The 20,921-nt window shown below is 35.7% G+C and overlaps 1 protein-coding gene across 1 annotated transcript in view; it reads left to right on the forward strand.

Moving 5' to 3' along the window:
• The window catches only part of LOC150102901 (E3 SUMO-protein ligase RanBP2-like), a 673,019-nt gene that overhangs the window by 537,169 nt on the left and 114,929 nt on the right, over nucleotides 1–20,921 (forward strand). Inside the window, exons 28-29 of the mRNA XM_090397978.1 lie at nucleotides 1,548–1,757; nucleotides 1,871–2,046. Of these exons, the coding sequence (XP_090254104.1) occupies nucleotides 1,548–1,757; nucleotides 1,871–2,046 (386 nt within the window). The remainder of the gene's footprint in view (nucleotides 1–1,547; nucleotides 1,758–1,870; nucleotides 2,047–20,921) is intronic.

Consider the following 20,921-nt stretch of genomic DNA (forward strand, 5'->3'; position numbering starts at 1 on the left):
CAGAAAAACAGAAAAACTTTGATTTTTTTGTTAATGGGATGAGCATGTAGTTTCTGGTGAGACCTGTTAGTTGCTTCACAACCAGCACCTTATTTTTAATAAACTTCTAAAAAATTAATTCTTTGTAGGAAGCCTTTATAAGATGTGATCAGATGTTGAGTTGTGAATGTATCAACTCTTGTGGTAGATGCCTTCATGGAGGTCGGCAGTTTGAACTCCCCCCACACACACACCCCACCTGCAAGGTGGAGATTCACAGGCTAGTAATATACTAGTTTCCTTAATGGTATTGATTCACAAAACACAATACTATGACTTATGACAGTAGATTATGCTGAAGAACAGCCTACTGCTTAGCTGTTTGCAGTTAAATTTAAAGTAAGGGAAACTGTTTTCTTTATAAGTTAATAATAATTTATAATGTGTAATCATTTTTATATTTATAAAAATTTGCATACATGTGACGGTTTACGGTGAAATGGAGGAGATGGGAGAATGATTGCCACTTGTATGGTCTACCTTCTGCCCTTTGCAATTTACTCATTAGTTTCCTTTCTGGTCATTCACTGTATCATGATGAATGGGTTGCCAACAACCAATTACTCAGTGTGCTATATATGTTTACCTACGCCCTTTCTCCTCTATATTAATGACTGTCTATTGCCAACATCAAATCCTGAGCACAAATTTATTTGATTACAGTGTACTCCCTTCCTCCTTTTATGTTAATGAACCCTATAGTGTCTTAATAATATAAGCTTCAAGATCTTCCATAACCAATAATTTAAACATTGTTCTTCTTGACATTCTGCAGTCAGGAGAGTGCAATTTAGTGAAAATTGGTGCTTTCAAAACACAGTGCTTTTTTATTTCTCTCAATCAAGATCTCGTGCTCCTCCCAGTTATCTTTGATAATACTCAACTTTCTAGTTAAGATTAAATTTGCTTCCGGCTGGCTTAACATCTTTTAAGCTTTGCAAGCTCAAACACATTGCATCCATAGATTTTGTCAACTTTCAAAAAACTTCCTCTTCCATTCACAACACTGCTTGTCACATGAACAACATTTGACACTACATCAATCCCACATTCATCAAACCTTATAACAGAGTTTTATCATTTGGGATGGAATATCAGAAACCTTCTTCTAGGTAGCTCGAAGGTACTCAGAAAAAAGATTAACCTTGTCTCTTAATTTCAATCACTTTCTCATAAACATTTTGTATCTCTGCTTTTTTTGGGTATTTTCATTGGTATTGCTCCACCAAGCTGACAACAAATGTTCTTTCTCTTTCCTGCTGTAAACATCTAAAAATATAACCATTGTGCAATTGCACAAAAAAGTGAAATGATTCCAATTAAAATGTTTAATTAATTTATTTTATGATGCTAATTATAAAATAAATTAATATGCTGTTATTTACTAAATTAGCTAAGGATAAAGTACATTCTATGCAGAAATGGTAAACTTAAATGTTGAATTTGTAATATGCATGAAATCATTGAAAATATAAAGCATATTCTTATTGGGTGTTATATCGTTATAGAAAACAAAGATGATCATGTGACTCCTGCACCAGATATCTATTTTGAACCTGTTGTTCCACTTCCTGAGCTAATTGTAATAAAAACTGGTGAAGAAGATGAGACTCCAGTATTTTGTCAGAGAGCAAAATTATTCCGTTTTGATAATTCTTGTCAACAGTGGAAGGAGAGAGGTGTTGGTGAATTCAAAATTTTAAAGCATAATGAGAAATGTAAGATTAATAGTACTATATATATATGATTATCCTTGTATGAAAAACTCGAGTTACATTATTAACATGAATTTAATAACAGATAGGCACTATATTCAAAAATATTTGTACAGGTCGGTTTCGGCTGCTTTTGAGGCGTGAACAAGTTCACAAAATAGCATGTAACCACTACATTAGCTGTGATACAACTCTTCAGTCAATGTTTTCAAGTGATGTTTCTGTTTGTTGGTCTTCAGTAGATTATGCTGAAGAACAGCCTACTGCTCAGCTGTTTGCAGTTAAATTTAAAGTAAGGGAAACTGTTTTCTTTATAAGTTAATAATTTATAATAAGTAATCTTGAGAAGTGTAATCATTTTTATATATATAAAAATTTGCATACATGCGATAGCTTATGGTGAAATGGAGGAGATGGGAGAATGATTGATTTATATTATTTATATTATATGCATACATTGTGAAATGTATCATCCCTGATATGTACTCTCTAGTAGTGTATGCCAAATATTGTTGATAGTACTAAATAATTAAATTTAGTGGATTTTAAAGATCCACCATTATTTCAAAGCTGAATGTGTGTGTGTGTGTGTGTGTGTGTGTGTGTGTGTGTGTGTGTGTGTGTGTGTGTGGAAACGTCCAAAGTTTCTACATATATTCAGCTTTGAAATAATGTTGGATATTTAAAATCCACCATTTCTTTTTAATTTGTGCTGCAGAAATGAAGCTGCTTGGTTCTTATTTTTACATTGCTTTTTCCCTTCCAAAATGACAACATTTTGCAAGGGAACATCAGTATGGTAACATCAGCTCTTATACTGGTTGTCTAAGGAATTAACTGCATAAATCTGTGCCCAGATATCAGTCTTCCTTTGATTAATTTGCCTACCATCCTGGTATCAAGCACCTGTTTTACTCGACCTTTTTCCATCCTGTTTAAAGGACCTTACTACCTTAAATCAGTTCTGTTCACCCATTCCTGAATAATTTTAATTCATCATCATCATCATCAAATTCCTGCCATGTACCCTCAAGGGGTGTACAGGATATGACAGTACTACATGAAAAATTTACATCATTACTAACTTCCTATCTACAATTTTCCTCCAAATCAGTCTGTTACTTGTCAAGACTCCAACATTATCAGATCTTATATTTCTGTCGTCTAAGGCACTTTGTACCGTATCAATCCACCTACATCTTGGTCTTCCTCTGGGTCGTTTTCCTGCCAACCTGGCAGAGAACACTTGTTTTGCTAATCTTTCCTCTCCCATTCTATTTAAGTGACCATAGCACCTGAGATTAGCTCTGCTAACGCATTCCTGGATGCTGACAATGTCAAGTTCTTTCCTAATATCCTCATTTTTAATATGATATTGACATTGATGCCATCTGTTCACGCCTCTAATCTTTCTCAGGACTCTCGTTATCTGCGGTCTTTGGTCAAGTGTTTTACTTCTGACCCAGCTCTCAGATCCATAAGTTAAAACTGGTTTGAACACTGTCTTGTATACAGCTAATTTAGTGTTCCGACTAATTTCTCTCTTATTCCATATGAATTTATTCAATTGACTTCCCACCATACCAGCTTTGCTGATTCTGTTGTCTATTTCTATATTTAATTTACCATCTTCAGTAAAAATCGTGCCTAAGTAGCTGAAATGTTTTACTTGTTCCACAGGTTCTCCATTCACAACACAGTTGACATTTTCAATGATTCTGCCTATTTTCATTGTCTTTGTCTTTTTATTGCTGACCTTCATACCATATCTATTACAACAGCAATTGAATTTAGTCAGAGAATCTTGCAGACTTGTAGCGGATTTATTTAGAAGTATAACATTATCCGCATCAAGCAAAGAGCTGACATTCACATCTCCAATTTTGATATCAGGTTTAATACCACTTTCCTTCATAATGTGATCCATATAGATAATGAATAACAGAGGGGATAATGTACATCCTTGTCTCATACCAGATTTAACATTAAACCATCTTCCTGTACTTCCTTCAATTCTAACTGCTGACTTACAACTCAAATAAAGACTAAGTATTGCTTGGTATAATGCCCCATTGACACCATATAACTGCAGCGTATTGAATAGCTTCTCTCTTGGCACCTTGTCATATGCCTTTTCCAAATCGACAAAACTTAAATACAGATCTTTGTTATATTCCAATGCTTTCTCGACTATTTGTCATAAAGTGAAGATCTGATCCCGACAGCCTCTATTTGACCTGAATCCAGCTTGTTCATCACCAAGCTTTTCTTCCACAATTCTTCTCAACAGTTTCTCAAGTATACTTGCATAGATCTTGCCAGGAACACTCAGTAGGGAAATACCTCTGTAATTCTCACATTCAGTTTTATTTCCCTTTTTATATATGGGTACTATGAGAGCTCTACTCCAATCATCGGGAATTCGTCCCTCTGTCCAGGCTTTCTGAACTGTGCAGTGCAGCCACTGTAAGACTTTTATACCACCATACTTCAGCATTTCTGGTCGAATATCATCTACTCCTGCTGCCTTTTCCACATTTCAAGCCTTTGATGGCTTTTTCTACTTCAAGTATGGATATGTATTCCTGACTGCATGCCTGGTCAGTGTTTTTTATCACTGTGCTGTCATTACTGCTTGTTTCATTTAGCATTTTTTCAAAGTAATTACTCCATACTTCAAGGATATCTTTTTCACCCGTTTTCATGTCACCTTTATCATCTCTAACTCCTTTTACAGCACTCTTTCCTCCATTCCTAAGCTTCAACAACCTCCAGAATATTTTGCCACCTTCTTGATATTTATTTTCTATATTCTTGCCAAAGTCCTCCCATGACTTTTGTTTAGCTAGTTTTACACACTGTTTAGCTTTCTTACATTTGTCTCTGTATTCTGTAAGAGTAAAAGCTGACTTATTTGCCAGGAACTTTTGATATGCTTTCTTCTTTTCCTTCACTGCCTCTTTAACTTCCTGTGTCCACCAGGGGAGTTCTGATTTTTTTATCCTTGCACACAACCTCACCACATGCCTCTCTGGCAGAATCAATCAATGTTTTCTTCAGAGTTTGCCAGTGAATCTCCAAGGTTTGATTCCTGTTCTCAAACTCTTTCGTTTTTTTTTTCAATAACCTTTCTGTATTTTAGTCTACAGTTCACATCTGAGAGCTGCTCAACTTTTATTGGCTTTAAAACTTTCTTACATGTTATTCTTTTCAATATGAAATTCAGTTTTATCCTGCTCAAGACTAAATAGTGATCACTTCCAATTTCAAATCCTCTGTACACTGTGGTGTCCTGCACCATGAAGAAAACATCACTATCAACAATAACATAGTCAATGAGACTTTTCTTATTCCTTGTCTCTTCTCTCCATGTGAATTTGTGCACATTTTTATGTTGGAACATGGTGTTAGTAATAACCAGTCCATGTCCTGAGCAGAAATCTAACAGATATTTGCCATTATTATTAGCTTTGCTCTTTTCTCCAAATTTTCCCAAAATATTTTTGTATGTCTTACAATCATTTCCTACTCTGCTATTTAGATTCCCAACAAGGACCAACTTTTCCTTTTTCAATGTGTCAGTTGCTTTTTATAAAGCGTCAAAAAATTCCTCCACTTCTATCTTAGTAGAACCTTCTGTGGACCATAGGCACAAACAAGTCTCATTGTCCAGTTCCCCATTCTCATATTTGCCCACATTACTCTACTTGAGACTGACTGCCATTCAAGAAGATTAGCCTCGTATTTTGTGTTGAATACTATGGCTACTCCTTCTTTTCCTTGATTGTCATTGCCTGATTATAACATTTTGTATTTATTGCTCAGAAAGATCTCACCAGTTTTGGTCTTTTTTGTTTCAGTCACCCCTATTATGTCGATCTGGTACTTATCTAATTCCTCAGCTAGCTCCATTTCTTTGCCATTCATGCTTCTTACGTTGATAGTACCAATCTTTAACTCTGGTGATGTTGAGTTGGGGTTTGGTTTCAGATTTGTTCCAGTAGCTGACTTTTCGCTGTTCGCCCTGGTTCCCTGGTGAAAACAATATTGGCCTTGTTTAACTAGGCGATGCCCCAGCCGGCATGAAATTTTGTCATGTCGTGTCATCATTTTTTATTTTGGTTTAAGCAATAAGAATACAATTTGGTCTGCTAAATCCCAAATTGCCAGCCCATCCTCGTTCGTTCAGTATCAAAGTAGATATCCAACAGGGTGCACCACGAGAAGGTGAGGATTGGACATTAGGTCAGAAGCCCTGGTCGGTTCTCTGCATTCCTTTAAAGGCTATGTGGAGGTCTCCTCTCAGTTATACAGCTTTGATCCTTAAGCACCCTATAATTTTAATTTCCTTTTGATATTCACTTATTCACTGAAAATGTAATGTTTTGCATAAATTTCTCTTCTTATATATATTGTGGTTTGAGGCTATGTCAGGAGTGATCCATTTATTTAGCACTCTTGTAAAATAGGTGATTTTTATCTGTTTATTGTTTTCTTACAAAATGAGTGTTTTGTAATATATTGGTGCTTTGTATGTTTATATAAAGACACCAGACAAAAAAATTATGGAATGCAAACTTTATTCCTTAATATGGAGTTATACCACCACCTGTTTTAATTACAACTTGGTTATTTTTTGGCATGATGTCAATGACTCATTATCATGTGTGTGTATCAAGTTTATACTTCAACAGGGGACTTCTGTGAATTAGTGGACTTTGTACAGATGCCTTTGGGTTTTGACCTCCCTTGGAAAACTTGGTCAACTCTAAACAGAATCCACACCAATCATGGCAGATGTGCAGATCACCTTTACAAATGGGGCACGATTGCCTCACCCAGGTGCGATTGTGGATTACCCTGCCAGACAATCATATTACAGTAGAATGTACCCAACATGCATACAGTGGAAACCTGTCAGGCTTCATCCACACTATACCAAGCCAAATGCAATTGACTGGATAATCAACTTAGACATACAGTTGTAGTCTATTCTTGATTGTCTCTTTTATGACTGTATTATGTATTATTATTGTACATATGTCTGTTATTATGTTTATATATATTAAAGATTAATGCAATGTAACTTTTCATGTGTGAGCCATACACTAAATAAATAAAGTTTATTCACTCCATGCTTATTTATTTAGCGTATGATGATACAACGGCTGTGAGGCCCTTTTTATAGGGAAGTACAGCACCATCTCAATCCCCCCCCCCCCCCTTATTTTATCCAGGCTCTGGACTGGCATAGCTGATGAATCAGGCCTATAGCTGGGTCTTAAGTATTCCTGACTATAATCCGTGTGTGTTCACAGGGCCAGTTTGCCTGTTCTGGGGGATGAAAAGCTCGAGTTTCTGGGTGAAAAAAAAACCCCACCTCCATATGAGACCGACTAACTCACCTTTAGTCGAAAGAGACCAGATAAAGTTCCTCACGTCACTGACGAGAATTAAATCCAGGTCTTTCTGACCAAAGAGCTTCGTCTATACTGACTGAGCTACAGAGGCTCATTCCATGCTTAAAAAGATCCTTTAATTCCACCAAATTTGCATGGTGTTGATGTTTTGGCCATCTAACAGCCCAGATTTTTACAGTAACATTCAGTTCAGGTGAATTGGTTGGCCAATTGAGATGTGGAACATCTTTCTCATGTTCTGCTAACCAATCCAGTGCAATTGTAGCTTGATGGACATGAGAGTTATCTTTAAACCCAGGATCCACTCTGTGTACTTGTTCCAAAAACAAGACAAATGACAATACTTCATTATTTAATCAGATAACACCGGACAACACACAATTGGCCTTTGAAATGAAAATAGCGATTCTTTACTAATTTTGATGTGCTGAACACAAAAATGATGATAAAATCTGTCATTTAGCTCTTGTTTGGGAGAGACTCAGTCCGCATTGCATGCATAGGTATCATTTGGCAACACTGTATTTCAATCTCCTGATTGCAACATATTGCATCAACTAATCGTACACAGCACCCCCACGAGCTATTGCTTCATTGGCTGATGGAATGCGGTTGAGTCATGGCATTGCTGTCATAAGATGATGCAATTATTAGTATAAAGTGAAGTTTCGTAGGGTGAGCAAGTGTTTGTGCGACTTCCTGGGCTATACTCCTGTTTACTCCTTCATCATAAGTACTACATAAGTGATCCCTGCAGTGTAAATCCATTTTAGTGATGCCTTGTACTTGTGTTAATAGTGCATATAACTCTTGTTATATTTGCTGAGAAGTGACGTTTGCAAACCAGAAAAAGCCATCAATCCATCATTATTTCAGTTGTAAGATCGGGAACCAGGACAAGACTGGGGCCCCACCTTTTAAGGTCCCTTCCTTCCTTTTAAGGAAGGAAGGCAAAATGTGGAAGATCTTGAACGTGAGGGAAGACTTTCAACATCCATCACAGAGACAATGATCAACACAGCAGCAATTATCATCAAGGAGGATCACGGAATTACAGTACGCCAGCTGCATGTTGTCCTGAATATTTCTGTGGGAAGTGTTCACTCAATCGTGGCTGAACATTTGGGACTGAAACGTGTTTGCGCCCGATGGATTCCCAAACTCTTGACACCGGAGCAAATGCAGCATCGAGTGGATGTGTGCACAGAATGGAAAGAAAGACTGGAACAAGAAGGCGACAACTTCTTAAAACGCATCATTACAGCAGATGAAGCTTGGTTGTATCACTATGACCCTACAATGAAACAATAAAGCAGCGAATGGAAGCATCCATCTTTGCTTACCCCCAAGAAAGCAAAAACTGTAAAATCGGCTGGTAAAGTTATGACCAGAATGGCTTCTTATTGCATCACGATAATGCAAGGCCACATATTGCTGATTGTGTAGTGGACGTTTTGCAGAACAACAACATAGATATCCTACCACACCCTCCATACAGTCCTGATCTCGCACCGTGCGATTTCTGGCTGTTTCCTCAGCTCAAGAAACCACTAAGAGACCGCTGTTTCGAAAGCAACGAAGCATGTGTAAATGCTGTAGGGGCAGTTTTGAAAGAACTCTCAAAAAAAGGACTTTCACATGTGTATAAGAAGTGGATGCAACGTAGGGACAAATGCATCGTGTCTCACAGTAGTTAATTCGAAAAGATCATGTAAATGATGATGATTAAAGGTAATCTGTTTTCTGTATAAATATAGTCTTATAACTTATTGAACAGCCTACGTAGAATATATAGGAAGAATAATTTGGACATACCTTTGTAGGATGTTGCTGGTTGTCTTCTTATTCAGCAGCATCCGGTGTATGGCAATATATATTGATCTGCTGTTGAAGTATGACCGAAAGGAAGGTGGGGTTGGAAATGTGAGGATAGATCGATGGAGGAGAATTTGTGTCTAATTTTGTAAACCAACAAAACTTTGCTCAATAGAGCATCTGTTATCTGCTCTAATTCTTCAACTTTCCAACAAGAATTGAGCTCCAATGCATTATACTACAGAATGGCTTCACCTCAGTGAAGTTTAAACACATCCTGTACATTTAGAAACCTATCCCCAAGAATCCTGAGCCTGTATGGCAAGTCCCTATCCTGTATATCGTAGGTACATTGGAGATGGTTGTAAAGATCCTGAAAAGATGCAGTTTAGTTTTTACATTCTTCTCCGTTAAAGAAACCTCCTCTTGGTTATCACCCAGGAATAATAACAGCTCCCTCTCCCTCCCTAGTGGTTACCAGATTCATTGCGAGTACCTCCGCTTGTGTTTTGGACAAACAGGTCATTCTATCGACAAACGATTACAAGAACCTTAGTCTTATATCAACAATAAACCTGATAAATCTGGTCTTGCTTATCAACAAGCAGACACTGACCACAATATCCTTTTGGTTCACTACTCACTTTTTAAATTGGCACAGGTTTAGGTTTGAGTGGGTATATAAAAAGAGCCCAAACTTAAATTGGAATAACTACTTCTGCATTGCCAAGATTTGAGGCATTTCCATCCTCATAAATGGCAAGATGGTGCATCCCCACAAACACACATACACACACACACACACACACACACACACACACACACACACATATATATATATATAAAATATGTCATTCAGTTAATTATCTAAATTTTATTAATTTTTAAATTATTTAATTTTGGCTTTAATTGGAATCTTATTTTATTTTGTAAGCACCTGTAAGGTGGCTCTCTGGCACATTGCTCTGCTCTGTGAATAGGATTAACATTCTTTGTTCTAGCTTCATCTTGTGATTATGCTGATTCACTGATGATAGTCAGTTAGTTTCTGGTTGAAATATTTGTAATAATAAACACTTATTTATTCTCATGTCTAATAAACTTTATTATATCACATTCAATATTATTAGACATGAGAATTTAAAAACAGACATGAGCCATTAAAAACTCAATCTCATATACACCATTTGTAAGATAAGTGCTAGAAAGATAGGTTCCATGAAAATTCATTGAAAACTGTTCACCGAAAGACAGTTTAGCAAATGGCAATTGATTGAAAAAGCAATTTATCGAATAAACAATTCGTCAAAGGACAATTCATCACAAATTCATCACAAATGATTGAAAAACAATTTATACTACTGTTTTAAAGTATTTGGAAAGAATACCTAACATCATCCAAGATGTAGACAACATATGTAAGTGGTCATTGAGATGTTATGATTATTTTGTTGTTTTTTACAACATTATTCTGCAAGCATACCTGCTACTTAATTGTGTAGATAGTGATTTATCTCTAGACAAAAAAAAAGTTTGTTCTATCAACTTTTTTCATAACAATGATCAGTGTAATCAAAACTGACAAATTTTAATATATATCTAAACTATAAAATTTCATTACATTTCATCCAGCTTATTAATATCATATTGAAACTTCTACCAAAATTTTCTGATAAATGATCCTGGTGGAACTAAAACTGAACCATACAGACTGAATCATACATGTATTCCACTAAGTCAGAGAGTTATTGCAATATAAAATGTCAACATGTTGTCCCATTGTAGCACCGAATATAGCTGAAGAAGGTAAAACTGGACTGGTTTGACAGATTTTTTGTAAAAGGGTCAAATACCAAATCAGAGTAAAATTCATCCCATATAACTGGTGTGTGTATGTGTGTGCGTGCGTGTGCAGATGTCACTTAGGAATAATAATGGATCCTCTGCAGTTAATTCAGTATAAACAAAGCCTTTAGTTAGAAAGATTTGAGTTCGTATCCCATGCATGATGTGAAGAATTTTAATCAGTCTTCTTTAACTGAAGGTGAGTTATCTGGTTTCATATGGAGATGGCCAGGTTTTACTCCTGGAAACTCAGGCATTTCATCCAACAAACCGATACCCATGAACTACAGATAAAACACGTATCGAATAAGGAAGACAGTGGGAAAGCATCTTATTCTGTAATTATTTCTCAGTAAAATAGCATCGATATCCCACCAACCAATTGGTTGAGGAGAGAGAGAGAGGAGAAGGGGGAATAACAATAAAGATTTTTTGCAATATCTTTTCCAGATTGTGTAAAACACAGCAAATACATGAAACCCACACTGAAAAGAATATCCCTCAAAAAAAAAAAAAAAAAAAAAAAAAACCACAAACACATTTCATAACATATGTGAAGGGAATATCATGCTAAGCTTCAATTATATCACAAGTTAATCCATTAAAAACTACAGTTCCTTTATATAATACACTTCACATCTTATAATTAATTTTTTGATGAATTGTTGGTTTTCAGTTAATTGCTATTTGATTAACTGTTGTTCAGTGAACTGTTTTGGTGAATTTTCTGGATATCAGAGAGATGAACATCCTTCTCACCCTGGGTCATACCTCTTGTAGTGAACACAAATGTTAATTTCTCTGTTTATATCAAGACTTGATTATGGGTCTCAAGTCTGTACCTCTGTGAGAGACCAAAGACTCAGTGGCTGGATCCAATCGACTATCAGGCTATCAAAATTGCACCTGGAGTATTCTGAACATCACCTAGTCTTTATGACAAAGCAAATTAACCACATTTATTATTCATTTTGGACATTTCAGACATTTGTCTGAAATTTGGATAGTCAGTATTCCATAGATAACATTGAATGTCACTATAGCACTGCTACATTATGATTTTGTACCTGTCTATGCATATTTTTTAAAATTATCATTATTACGTAACACCTCCAGGGAGTCCAAAGACTCATCGAGGGACGGCACCCACTCTACAACTCTATGTATCCACCAACCGCAGCTATCTTCATCATCTACACCAACGCCATCTACCACCGACCACCACAACTAGTATTTTCACAGACAATCACAAACATCCATGCCCACAGTGTGATTTGAACCCACATCCTTTTGGCTGGGGAGCGGATATGCTAACCACTTGGCTGACCAGGCTGGCAAATTAACCACATTTATTATTTGTCCAAAACACAAGAGGAAGTACTCGCAAAGAATCTGGTAAACACTAGATTGTGACATCTGTTTATCATTCCTGGGTGATAACCAAGAGGCTATTTCTTTGACAGGGAAGAATGTAAAAAATCAGACTCTTTAATGGGATTTGTAGTTTCCTTCCCAGACAAATGTAATATTTAATCAGATGTCACACCAGAATTTATCAACTATGCTGCTGAGCTACATGCAATAGAGCTTGCATTAAATTTTATAAAATTGAAAAGGTTCATTATTTTTATTGATTCAAGAAACTCTCTTCAGGCACTGAGAAGTGAGGTCCACCACTGCCCTCCCCGTTTCAACATTTATTCTCTCAAATAATGTTCATATGTTCATATTTGTTGAATCTGAAGCAATGTTGATCAAGGAAACAAGGCTGCAGATTCTACAAGTAGGCCAGGTCATTCCTTAAGACACCATCATCTGCCATGTCCCAGTATGGATTACAGACAGATTATAAGTCATGGCAGAAGTCATGGAATAGAGAACATGGTAACAATGTCTATTAGATAAAGCTGAAATAAACTGTGGTGTCTACAGAGGGTGGTTTGGAGAGGATCTTCTTGCTTGGCTCTACATTAACCATCGTGCGTATCTTAATGGACAGCCCCAATGAGTGCAGTTATTATTTTAGTACCTTTAATAATTTTAGTGTGCTGCTCTGTACACTCAGGTAGATATTTTGTGATTCCTTTGATATACCATGTGCTTTTAGATTTCTACAAAAGACTAACCTCTGCATATAGATTTATGTTCATTAATTTTATGGAGAAATTAAGTTTACATTATTTATGTACTTGGTTGGGTTTTATCTGATTCCTCTAATATACAGTCTACCTATAGATTTACTGAAATAATGATAGTACTGGCCCTTTTTAACCTTTTTCATATACAGGTATCCCTTGCTTAATGCGGGATTTAATTAACGCTTTAGCCGAATTCCATATGTGAAACTGCCATAACATTCATTATATATATATATATATATATTACTTAGTTTTAACACTTTTATGAATTTTAACACGTTCGGTTGAATTTTATTGCTGCCTTGGGAAATCGAACTCACACACATCTAATTAATAACAATAGTTTTTAGAAAGACTTTTATTGGGATTATATTGATCAAATGCATATAATAAACAACTAAGTTATACCAACTAGTTTCACCAACTAAGTCTATTGGCATCTTCAGAGTACAAAACTGATGTACCGCACTAAAAAGTAAAAAACTGTTACAAGCTATAATCAACCGATTCCAATTATATTAAACAAAGAACAGAGTGCGTACAATACATTCGTAGATTTATACATTTATAGTGCCAACTATAGAACATTCCTAAATAACAAGTGATATCATCCACGCTCTATGAATGTATTGTACGCGCTCTGTTCTTTGTTTAATATAATTGGAATCGGTTGAGTATAGTTTGTAACAGTTTTTTACTTTTTAGTGCCGTACATCAGTTTTGTACCCTGAAGATGCCAACAGACTTAGTTGGTGAAACTAGTTGGTATAACTTAGTTGTTTATTATATTCACTTGATCAATATAATCCCAATAAAAGTCTTTCCAGAGCTTTTTGGTCAAGAAAATTAAACGTTTTTTTTTAACAACAATAGTTTTTAGTTAGATACTTTGTTTGCCCATGCAACATATGGTTTTGTTTCAGTCTATACAGCATAGTTTCTGTATGAGGGGACATGTGATTCATTAATTAGTGTTTTTATCCCAGTTGTCTCTAATTGCACTATTTGTTGAGAAATATATTACACAAATTCCTCATACCTTATTCACTGGCATAATAAAAGTACTTGTTTTTATTGCCTCTACAGTATAGTGGCTGTTAGAGAGGGCTTGTTGTTTACCACTGCAAGCCAGTTACTATCTCCCCACATGAACTTGTTTAAGCTTTTTTCATGTGTGAAGTATATGCGAAACTTTTATTGGTAACAGAAAACTAGCTCGGATGACAGTGATAATATAAAATGAGTTTTGATATGTATATAAAGTCAGTATCAACAGTCCCTGATTACGAACGCATGATGAAAGGGACAGGAAGATTCCCTGGAAAGCATTCGAAGTAAATACAATTAACCACTGCTTTGAATTGAAACATATGAATAAGCAATATTTACTAATATTCATTAAGCACTGAAATACGCAGGAAGCAAAGTTTGTGAGCCAACATCAATGTGTGAATTTTTCCATTAAAATATAAAAAATAACAAAAAAGAAATAATACATAATAAAAGTTAAATACGTTTCTTTTAAAATAAAAAAAATCTACTTAGTCTTAAAACATTTTAAATTTGTTTTCGTTATTTCACAGCCCCCAAGGGAGCTGCGGCCCACAGTTTGGGAAGCGCTGCTCTAGGAGATGTGCTTTACATTATGGAAAATACTAAGGAAAGTGATCCGGAGTTTACTCCACCTTTACTTAGAGTTGTCCATAAGGTTGTTTATACTTGCATCCGCCTCAGCTTTTAGTTTTTATATGTTCGGCATGAAACTCTTTTAGTTTCTATATTCGGCTATGAAATGATGTTGGATTCAATATCCACTTAATTTGTACCATCATGTATTATATTTGCATATTTTTTCTTTATGTTTTATTGCTTGTTTGCCGAGGAGGTCTAGAGAGTCATTTTGCTTGTTATCGTAGAATTTAAGCCGATAAGAAAAAAAAACTAAAACTGTTCAAACTACTCTTGATATCTTTTTTGATAAAAAAAAATACAGTAACTAATGTAGGTACAAGCATTTATTAAACATTTACTTTGCATTCATTTTTTTATCTTTCCTAAAAGAGTACTATATAAAACGAATTATCGATACAGTAATCGATCATGGACGAATTATAATTTTTAACATTGATTATTAGATTTGATTAACGCGATTTTGATATATGCAGTAACATTGAGGGATTATTTAACCCCGTTAATCGAGGGATACCTGCACTATGCTTTTCTTTCTATATGCCGAAGACCTTTGTATATAGATTTATATACAATACTTTTAAGGAGAAATTCTGTTTATTTATTAATTTTACATTATTTTCAACTTCAGATTTTTCTTATATATGCTTTTTATCTGGTTGTGTAACATTTTAACTGCTTTCAGGTTGCTTCATAGCATAAGTTGCTAATATTAGTGCCACAAAAAAATAAAATAAAAATAAATAAATAGACATCCACTAGAATGGTCCACCAAAGTGTTAATCTTCATGACTCTTTGAAAGCTGCATTCCAGAGAATGGTGAAAGGAAAAAGATTTTTTCCCTTTGTAAATAGAACCTTCCATGGGATTTCTGTTTTTATGGATCATTCTGCTGTGGGGAAGTAATCATAGTAATAGAGGAATTACTAAGTCTTTGTTCAGCTTCCGATGTTGGAATTTATTCAATTTGTACTTTTGAAATTGGTTTCCATTCAGGAGATCTTCATGTTTGTATGAAACTTTAGGAACTCCTTTTTTCTTGATCCCAATGCCTTAATAAAGTAGTGTAAAATCTCTTGTGGCGAAAAGTAGAAATATTTTTCACCTATATCGATTTTACATGGGCCATAAAATACTTATAAATAAAAGTGTATATAGCCTACTGTAATGTAACAAATTTTTTATTATAATGTTAGTTATGTAGAACCATAAGCAATTGTAACTAAAAAGATCGGAAAGGATTTGGCTAGTAAACCGAAGGTCACCAGATTAAATGAGTTTTGCCGCCAAAACCTAATGTAAGCGTGGGTGATAAGAGCGCTTCCAGTAAATCCAGGAAGTTTTGGAAAGAAGGCCAAGGGACGGCAAATGATATAAAAGGCAGAGATTGAGGGGCGAAGTCTCTCTCTCTTATTTTTTGTTCCTATGGCAAGCTTTTCGAGGAGGTGTAGAGTCGGGTCCCGCGAACAGTAGTTCTGCAGATCATGGGGGATTCACTAGTAGAAGAGGTCGTATTTGAAGATAGCCTTCTGTGAAATTATTCAAGTGTACCGATGCAAGCGTGTGCTGATTTTTCTCAGCCGAACCAGTTCCTGACATCGCCGAAGAAATGCAGTACTGTTACAAGGGAGGAAATCGCCACCAGACAACTACCGTCAGATAGTGCCCGATCGCAGCCGTAGCGCAAGAAAGGAACCAGCAGAAATTGCTTTATGGTACTAGCCTAGATTGTGTGTACAGACCGTTGATGTTGATTCTGTTTTACTGTAATAATATGTTGAAGAGGTCAGAAAGCCGAACGTCAGTTTGAATGTGTATAACAGAATATTGTAATCTTGAATATTGCTTGTGTTATCTAAGGCTTAGAACGTGTTGAGTATAATTGTGCCTTAATTAATAAGATAGAAGGTACAGTTAAGTATGCAAAATTCCATCCACGTTGCAAATAAGTTGAGTGTAAAAAAATTACTTTGTCTAATGCTTTAAGTGTCTTAATGAATGTATGGAGAATCAGGCACGTGATATATCCCATTACTTTTGTACATTAATTGCCTTAGTAAAAATAAACATGTTTGGTTTTGTTAATAGCTTGCCTGATCTTTGTTAGCCAATCCACTGTCTCATAAAAATAAATCAAACCTGTGTGACCTAAGTAAAGTAACAGCCACGATTGAATAATTCGGAGTTTCTTGAGATAAAATTGGTTTAAGGGATATTATACGTGCTTAATTAAATTATTCTGTTGTTTGTAAAGAAAAGATACAAAATTCTTTTATAGCAACGTAGGTCCCAGCCGGAGGCTTTTCCTTAGTCTACAATACTAGTACGTGTGAGAGCATACTTGACTCGACATTGAAAGGGTGGGGGAGTAAAGCTAAGTAGATTACTAAAGGATTAAAGTTAAGTAATAGTAATATACATGACTTAGGGCATATAGGTAGTTTATATAAGCTCAAGCAATCACAAAAATAACAAAGTAAGAGGGAAAACACATAGAGTAAAAAAGTATGTCATAAACAATATAATAAACAATAAATTACAAATTATGAAATATTTCAGTAATTTAATATTTTAGATAGATCTTACCCATGTTGGTTTTCTTAGTAACACCAATGCTGTCTTCAAAGGGCCTTTTTAAATTCAACTTCTGGCTCTACCTCTTTCTGCTGATTTTTGTTAGACTGATTATCTTCTGTTAAGGTTAATTCATTAGCACATGTTTCACTATTTGTCCTAGTGCTCTCTGGGTAAATAAACGCTTGGCATTCCGTCAGCCACTCCAATTGCTGCTTTGCATCTGCTCTGTTATGGTCATGATTCCTTACATCAGTGTTTCCCAAACTGTGTTCCACGGATCCCCGGGGGTCGGTGAGTAATTCAAAGGGGGTCCGGGAATAGTTTATTTTCATTAAACTTTATCTTATCATGTTGCTCACTCCTGTTGTTCCCATCATCATCAAATCAAATCAAATCAAGGGGTGTACAGGATATGATAGTACTACATGAAAAAAATTACATCATTACTAACTTCCTACTACAATTTTCCTCCAAATCAGTCTGTTATTTGTCAAGACTCCAACCTTATGAGATCTTATATTTCTATCGTCTAAGGCAGTTTGTACCGTATCAATCCACCTATATCTTGGTCTTCCTCTGGGTCGTTTTCCTGCCAACCTGGCAGAGAACACTTGTTTTGCTAATCTTTCCTCACCCATTCTGTTTAAGTGACCATACCACCTGAGATTAGTTCTGCTAACGCATTCCTGGATGTTGACAATGTCAAGTTCTTTCCTAATATCCTCGTTTTTAATATGATATTGCCATTGATGCCATCTGTTCATGCCCTTAATATTTCTCAGGACTCTCATATCTGCAGTCGCTAGTCTTTGGTCAAGTGTTTTACTTCTGACCCAGCTCTCAGATCCATAAGTTAACACTGGTTTGAACACTGTCTTGTATACAGCTAATTTAGTGTTCCTACTAATTTCTCTCTTATTCCATATGAATTTATTCAATTGACTTCCTACCATACTAGCTTTGCTGATTCTGTTGTCTATTTCTATATTTAATTTACCATCTTCAGTAAAAATCGTGCCTAAGTAGCTGAAATGTTTCACTTGTTCCACAGGTTTTCCATTCACAACACAGTTGACATTTTCAATGATTCTGCCTATTTTCATTGTCTGTCTTTTTATTGCTGACCTTCATAGCATATCTATTACAACAGCTATTCAATTTAGTCAGAGAATCTTGCAGACTTGTAGCGGATTTATTTAGAAGTATAACATCATCCGCATAAAACAAAGAGCTGATATTAACATCTCCAATTTTGATATCATGTTTAATACCACTTTCCTTCATAATGTGATCCATATAGATAATGAATAACATAGGGTATAATGTACATCCATGTCTCACACCAGATTTAACATTAAACCATCTTCCTGTACTTCCTTCAATTCTAACTGCTGACTTAAAACTCAAATACAGAATAAGTATTGCTTGATATATGCTCCATTGACACCATATAACTGTAGCGTATTGAATAGCTTCTCTCTTGACACCTTGTCATATGCCTTTTCCAAATCGACAAAACTTAAATACAGATCTTTGTTATATTCCCATGCTTTCTCGACTATTTGTCGTAAAGTGAAGATCTGATCCTGACAGCCTCTATTTGGCCTGAATCCAGCTTGTTCTTCACCAAGCTTTTCTTCCACAATTCTTCTCAACCGTTTCTCAAGTATACTTGCATAGATCTTGCCAGGAACACTCTGTAGGAAAATACATCTGTAATTCTCACATTCAGTTTTATTTCTCTTTTTATATATGGGTACTATGAGAGCTCTACTCCAATCATCGGGAATTCGTCCCTCTGTCCAGGCTTTCTGAACTATGCAGTGCAGCCACTAATCGAATATCATCTACTCCTGCTGCCTTTCCATTTCAAGCCTTTGATGGCTTTTTCTACTTCAGGAATGGATATGTATTCCTGACTGCATGCCTGGTCAATGTTTTTTACCACTGTGCTGTCATCAATTTTATCCTGCTCAAGACTAAATAGTGATCACTTCCAATTTCAAATCCTCTGTACACTCTGGTGTCCTGCGCCAGGGAGAAAACATCACGATCAACAATAACATAGTCAGTGAGACTTTTCTTATTCCTTGCCTCTTCTCTCCATGTGAATTTGTGCACATTTTTATGTTGGAACATGTTGTTAGTAATAACCAGTCCATGTCCTGAGCAGAAATCCAGCAGATATTTGCATTATTATTATTAGCTTTGTTAGATCCCCAACAAGGACCAACTTTTCCTTTTTCATTGTGTCAGTTGCTTTTTCTAAACCCTCAAAAATTCCTCCAATTCTACCTTAGTAGAACCTTCTGTGGGACCATAGGCACAAATAAGTCTCATTGTCCAGTTCCCCATTCTCATATTTACCCACATTACTCTACTTGAGACTGACTGCGATTCAAGAAGATTAGCCTTGTATTTTGTATTGAATACTATGGCTACTCCTTCTTTTCCTTGATTGCCATTGCCTGAATATAACATTTTGTATTTATTGCTCAGAAAGATTCACCAGTTTTTGTCTTTTTTGTTTCAGTCACCCCTATTATGTCAATCTGGTACTTATCTAATTCCTCAGCTAGCTCCATTTCTTTGCCATTCAGGCTTCTTATGTTGATAGTACTGATCTTTAACTCTTTTGATGTTGAGTGTTTTCAGATTTGTTCCAGTAGCTGACTTTTCGCTGTTTGCCCTGGTTCCCTCGCAAAAACAACAGGGGCCTTGTTTAACCGGGCGACGCCCCACCCGGCATGAAATTTTGTCATGTCGTGCCATCATTTTTTATTTTGGTTTAACCAGTAAGCATAAAATTTGGTCGGCTAAATCCCAAATTGCCAGTCCATCCTCGTTCGTTCAGTATCCAAGTAGATACCCAACAGGGTGCACCACAAGAAGGTAAGGATTGGATATTAGGTCAGAAGCCCTGGTCGGTTCTCCGCATTCCTTTAAAGGCTATGTGGAGGTCTCCTCTCAGTTATACAGCTTTGACCCTTAAGCACCCCCCTGTTGACCTAATTGATATGTTCATATTCTTCCGAATATCTCCATTTATAACAGTATTGCATTGTCATAAATGACACATTTAGTGTTGTAAAATTGTAATTTATTACTTCATCTTTATGATATGTAAAATAAAAAAATTTTACATTTTGGATTTTATGGGGGTCGCGGTGAATTAACATTCGCTGCAGGGGGTCTGCGACATCAAAAAGGTTGGGAAACACTGCCTTACAGTACCCAAGTTGTCAGCTGTATAGTTTAAGGAAATAATAAATTAGTCTTATGGCGAAAGTTAAATTCATTTAAATAAAGGAACATGTGTTTATAAGAACTGTTTACAAGCATTCTTTTAACCTTTGTCATTTAATTGCTTAACTTCACAATAAAAAATCACATGCTATTATAAATAATGTTATCCAGAATACTAGTAAACCTATAATTACACATACTATAAGGAATTGACCATGAAATCCTAATTATGAATAGTACTGAAGATACAACCGGCCATTCACAAGAGAAACAATGAAAGCTTCTCTGCTTAAATGTCATTCAGCTGCTGTTGGACCAGATGACTTCAATTGAGATGGTAAAATTTTTGTTGTCATCCCCAACATTTCAACTGTAGCACCCTTTCAACTGAATCTTATGTGAGAATAGTTTTCCAAGTTTCAGCAAAAGGCCATTA

The sequence above is a fragment of the Typopeltis vanoorti genome, chromosome 9, assembly GCF_054136105.1.
Source record: "Typopeltis vanoorti isolate ZY-2024b chromosome 9, IOZ_Tvanoo_1.0, whole genome shotgun sequence".
Taxonomy (NCBI): Eukaryota; Metazoa; Arthropoda; class Arachnida; order Uropygi; family Thelyphonidae; genus Typopeltis; species Typopeltis vanoorti.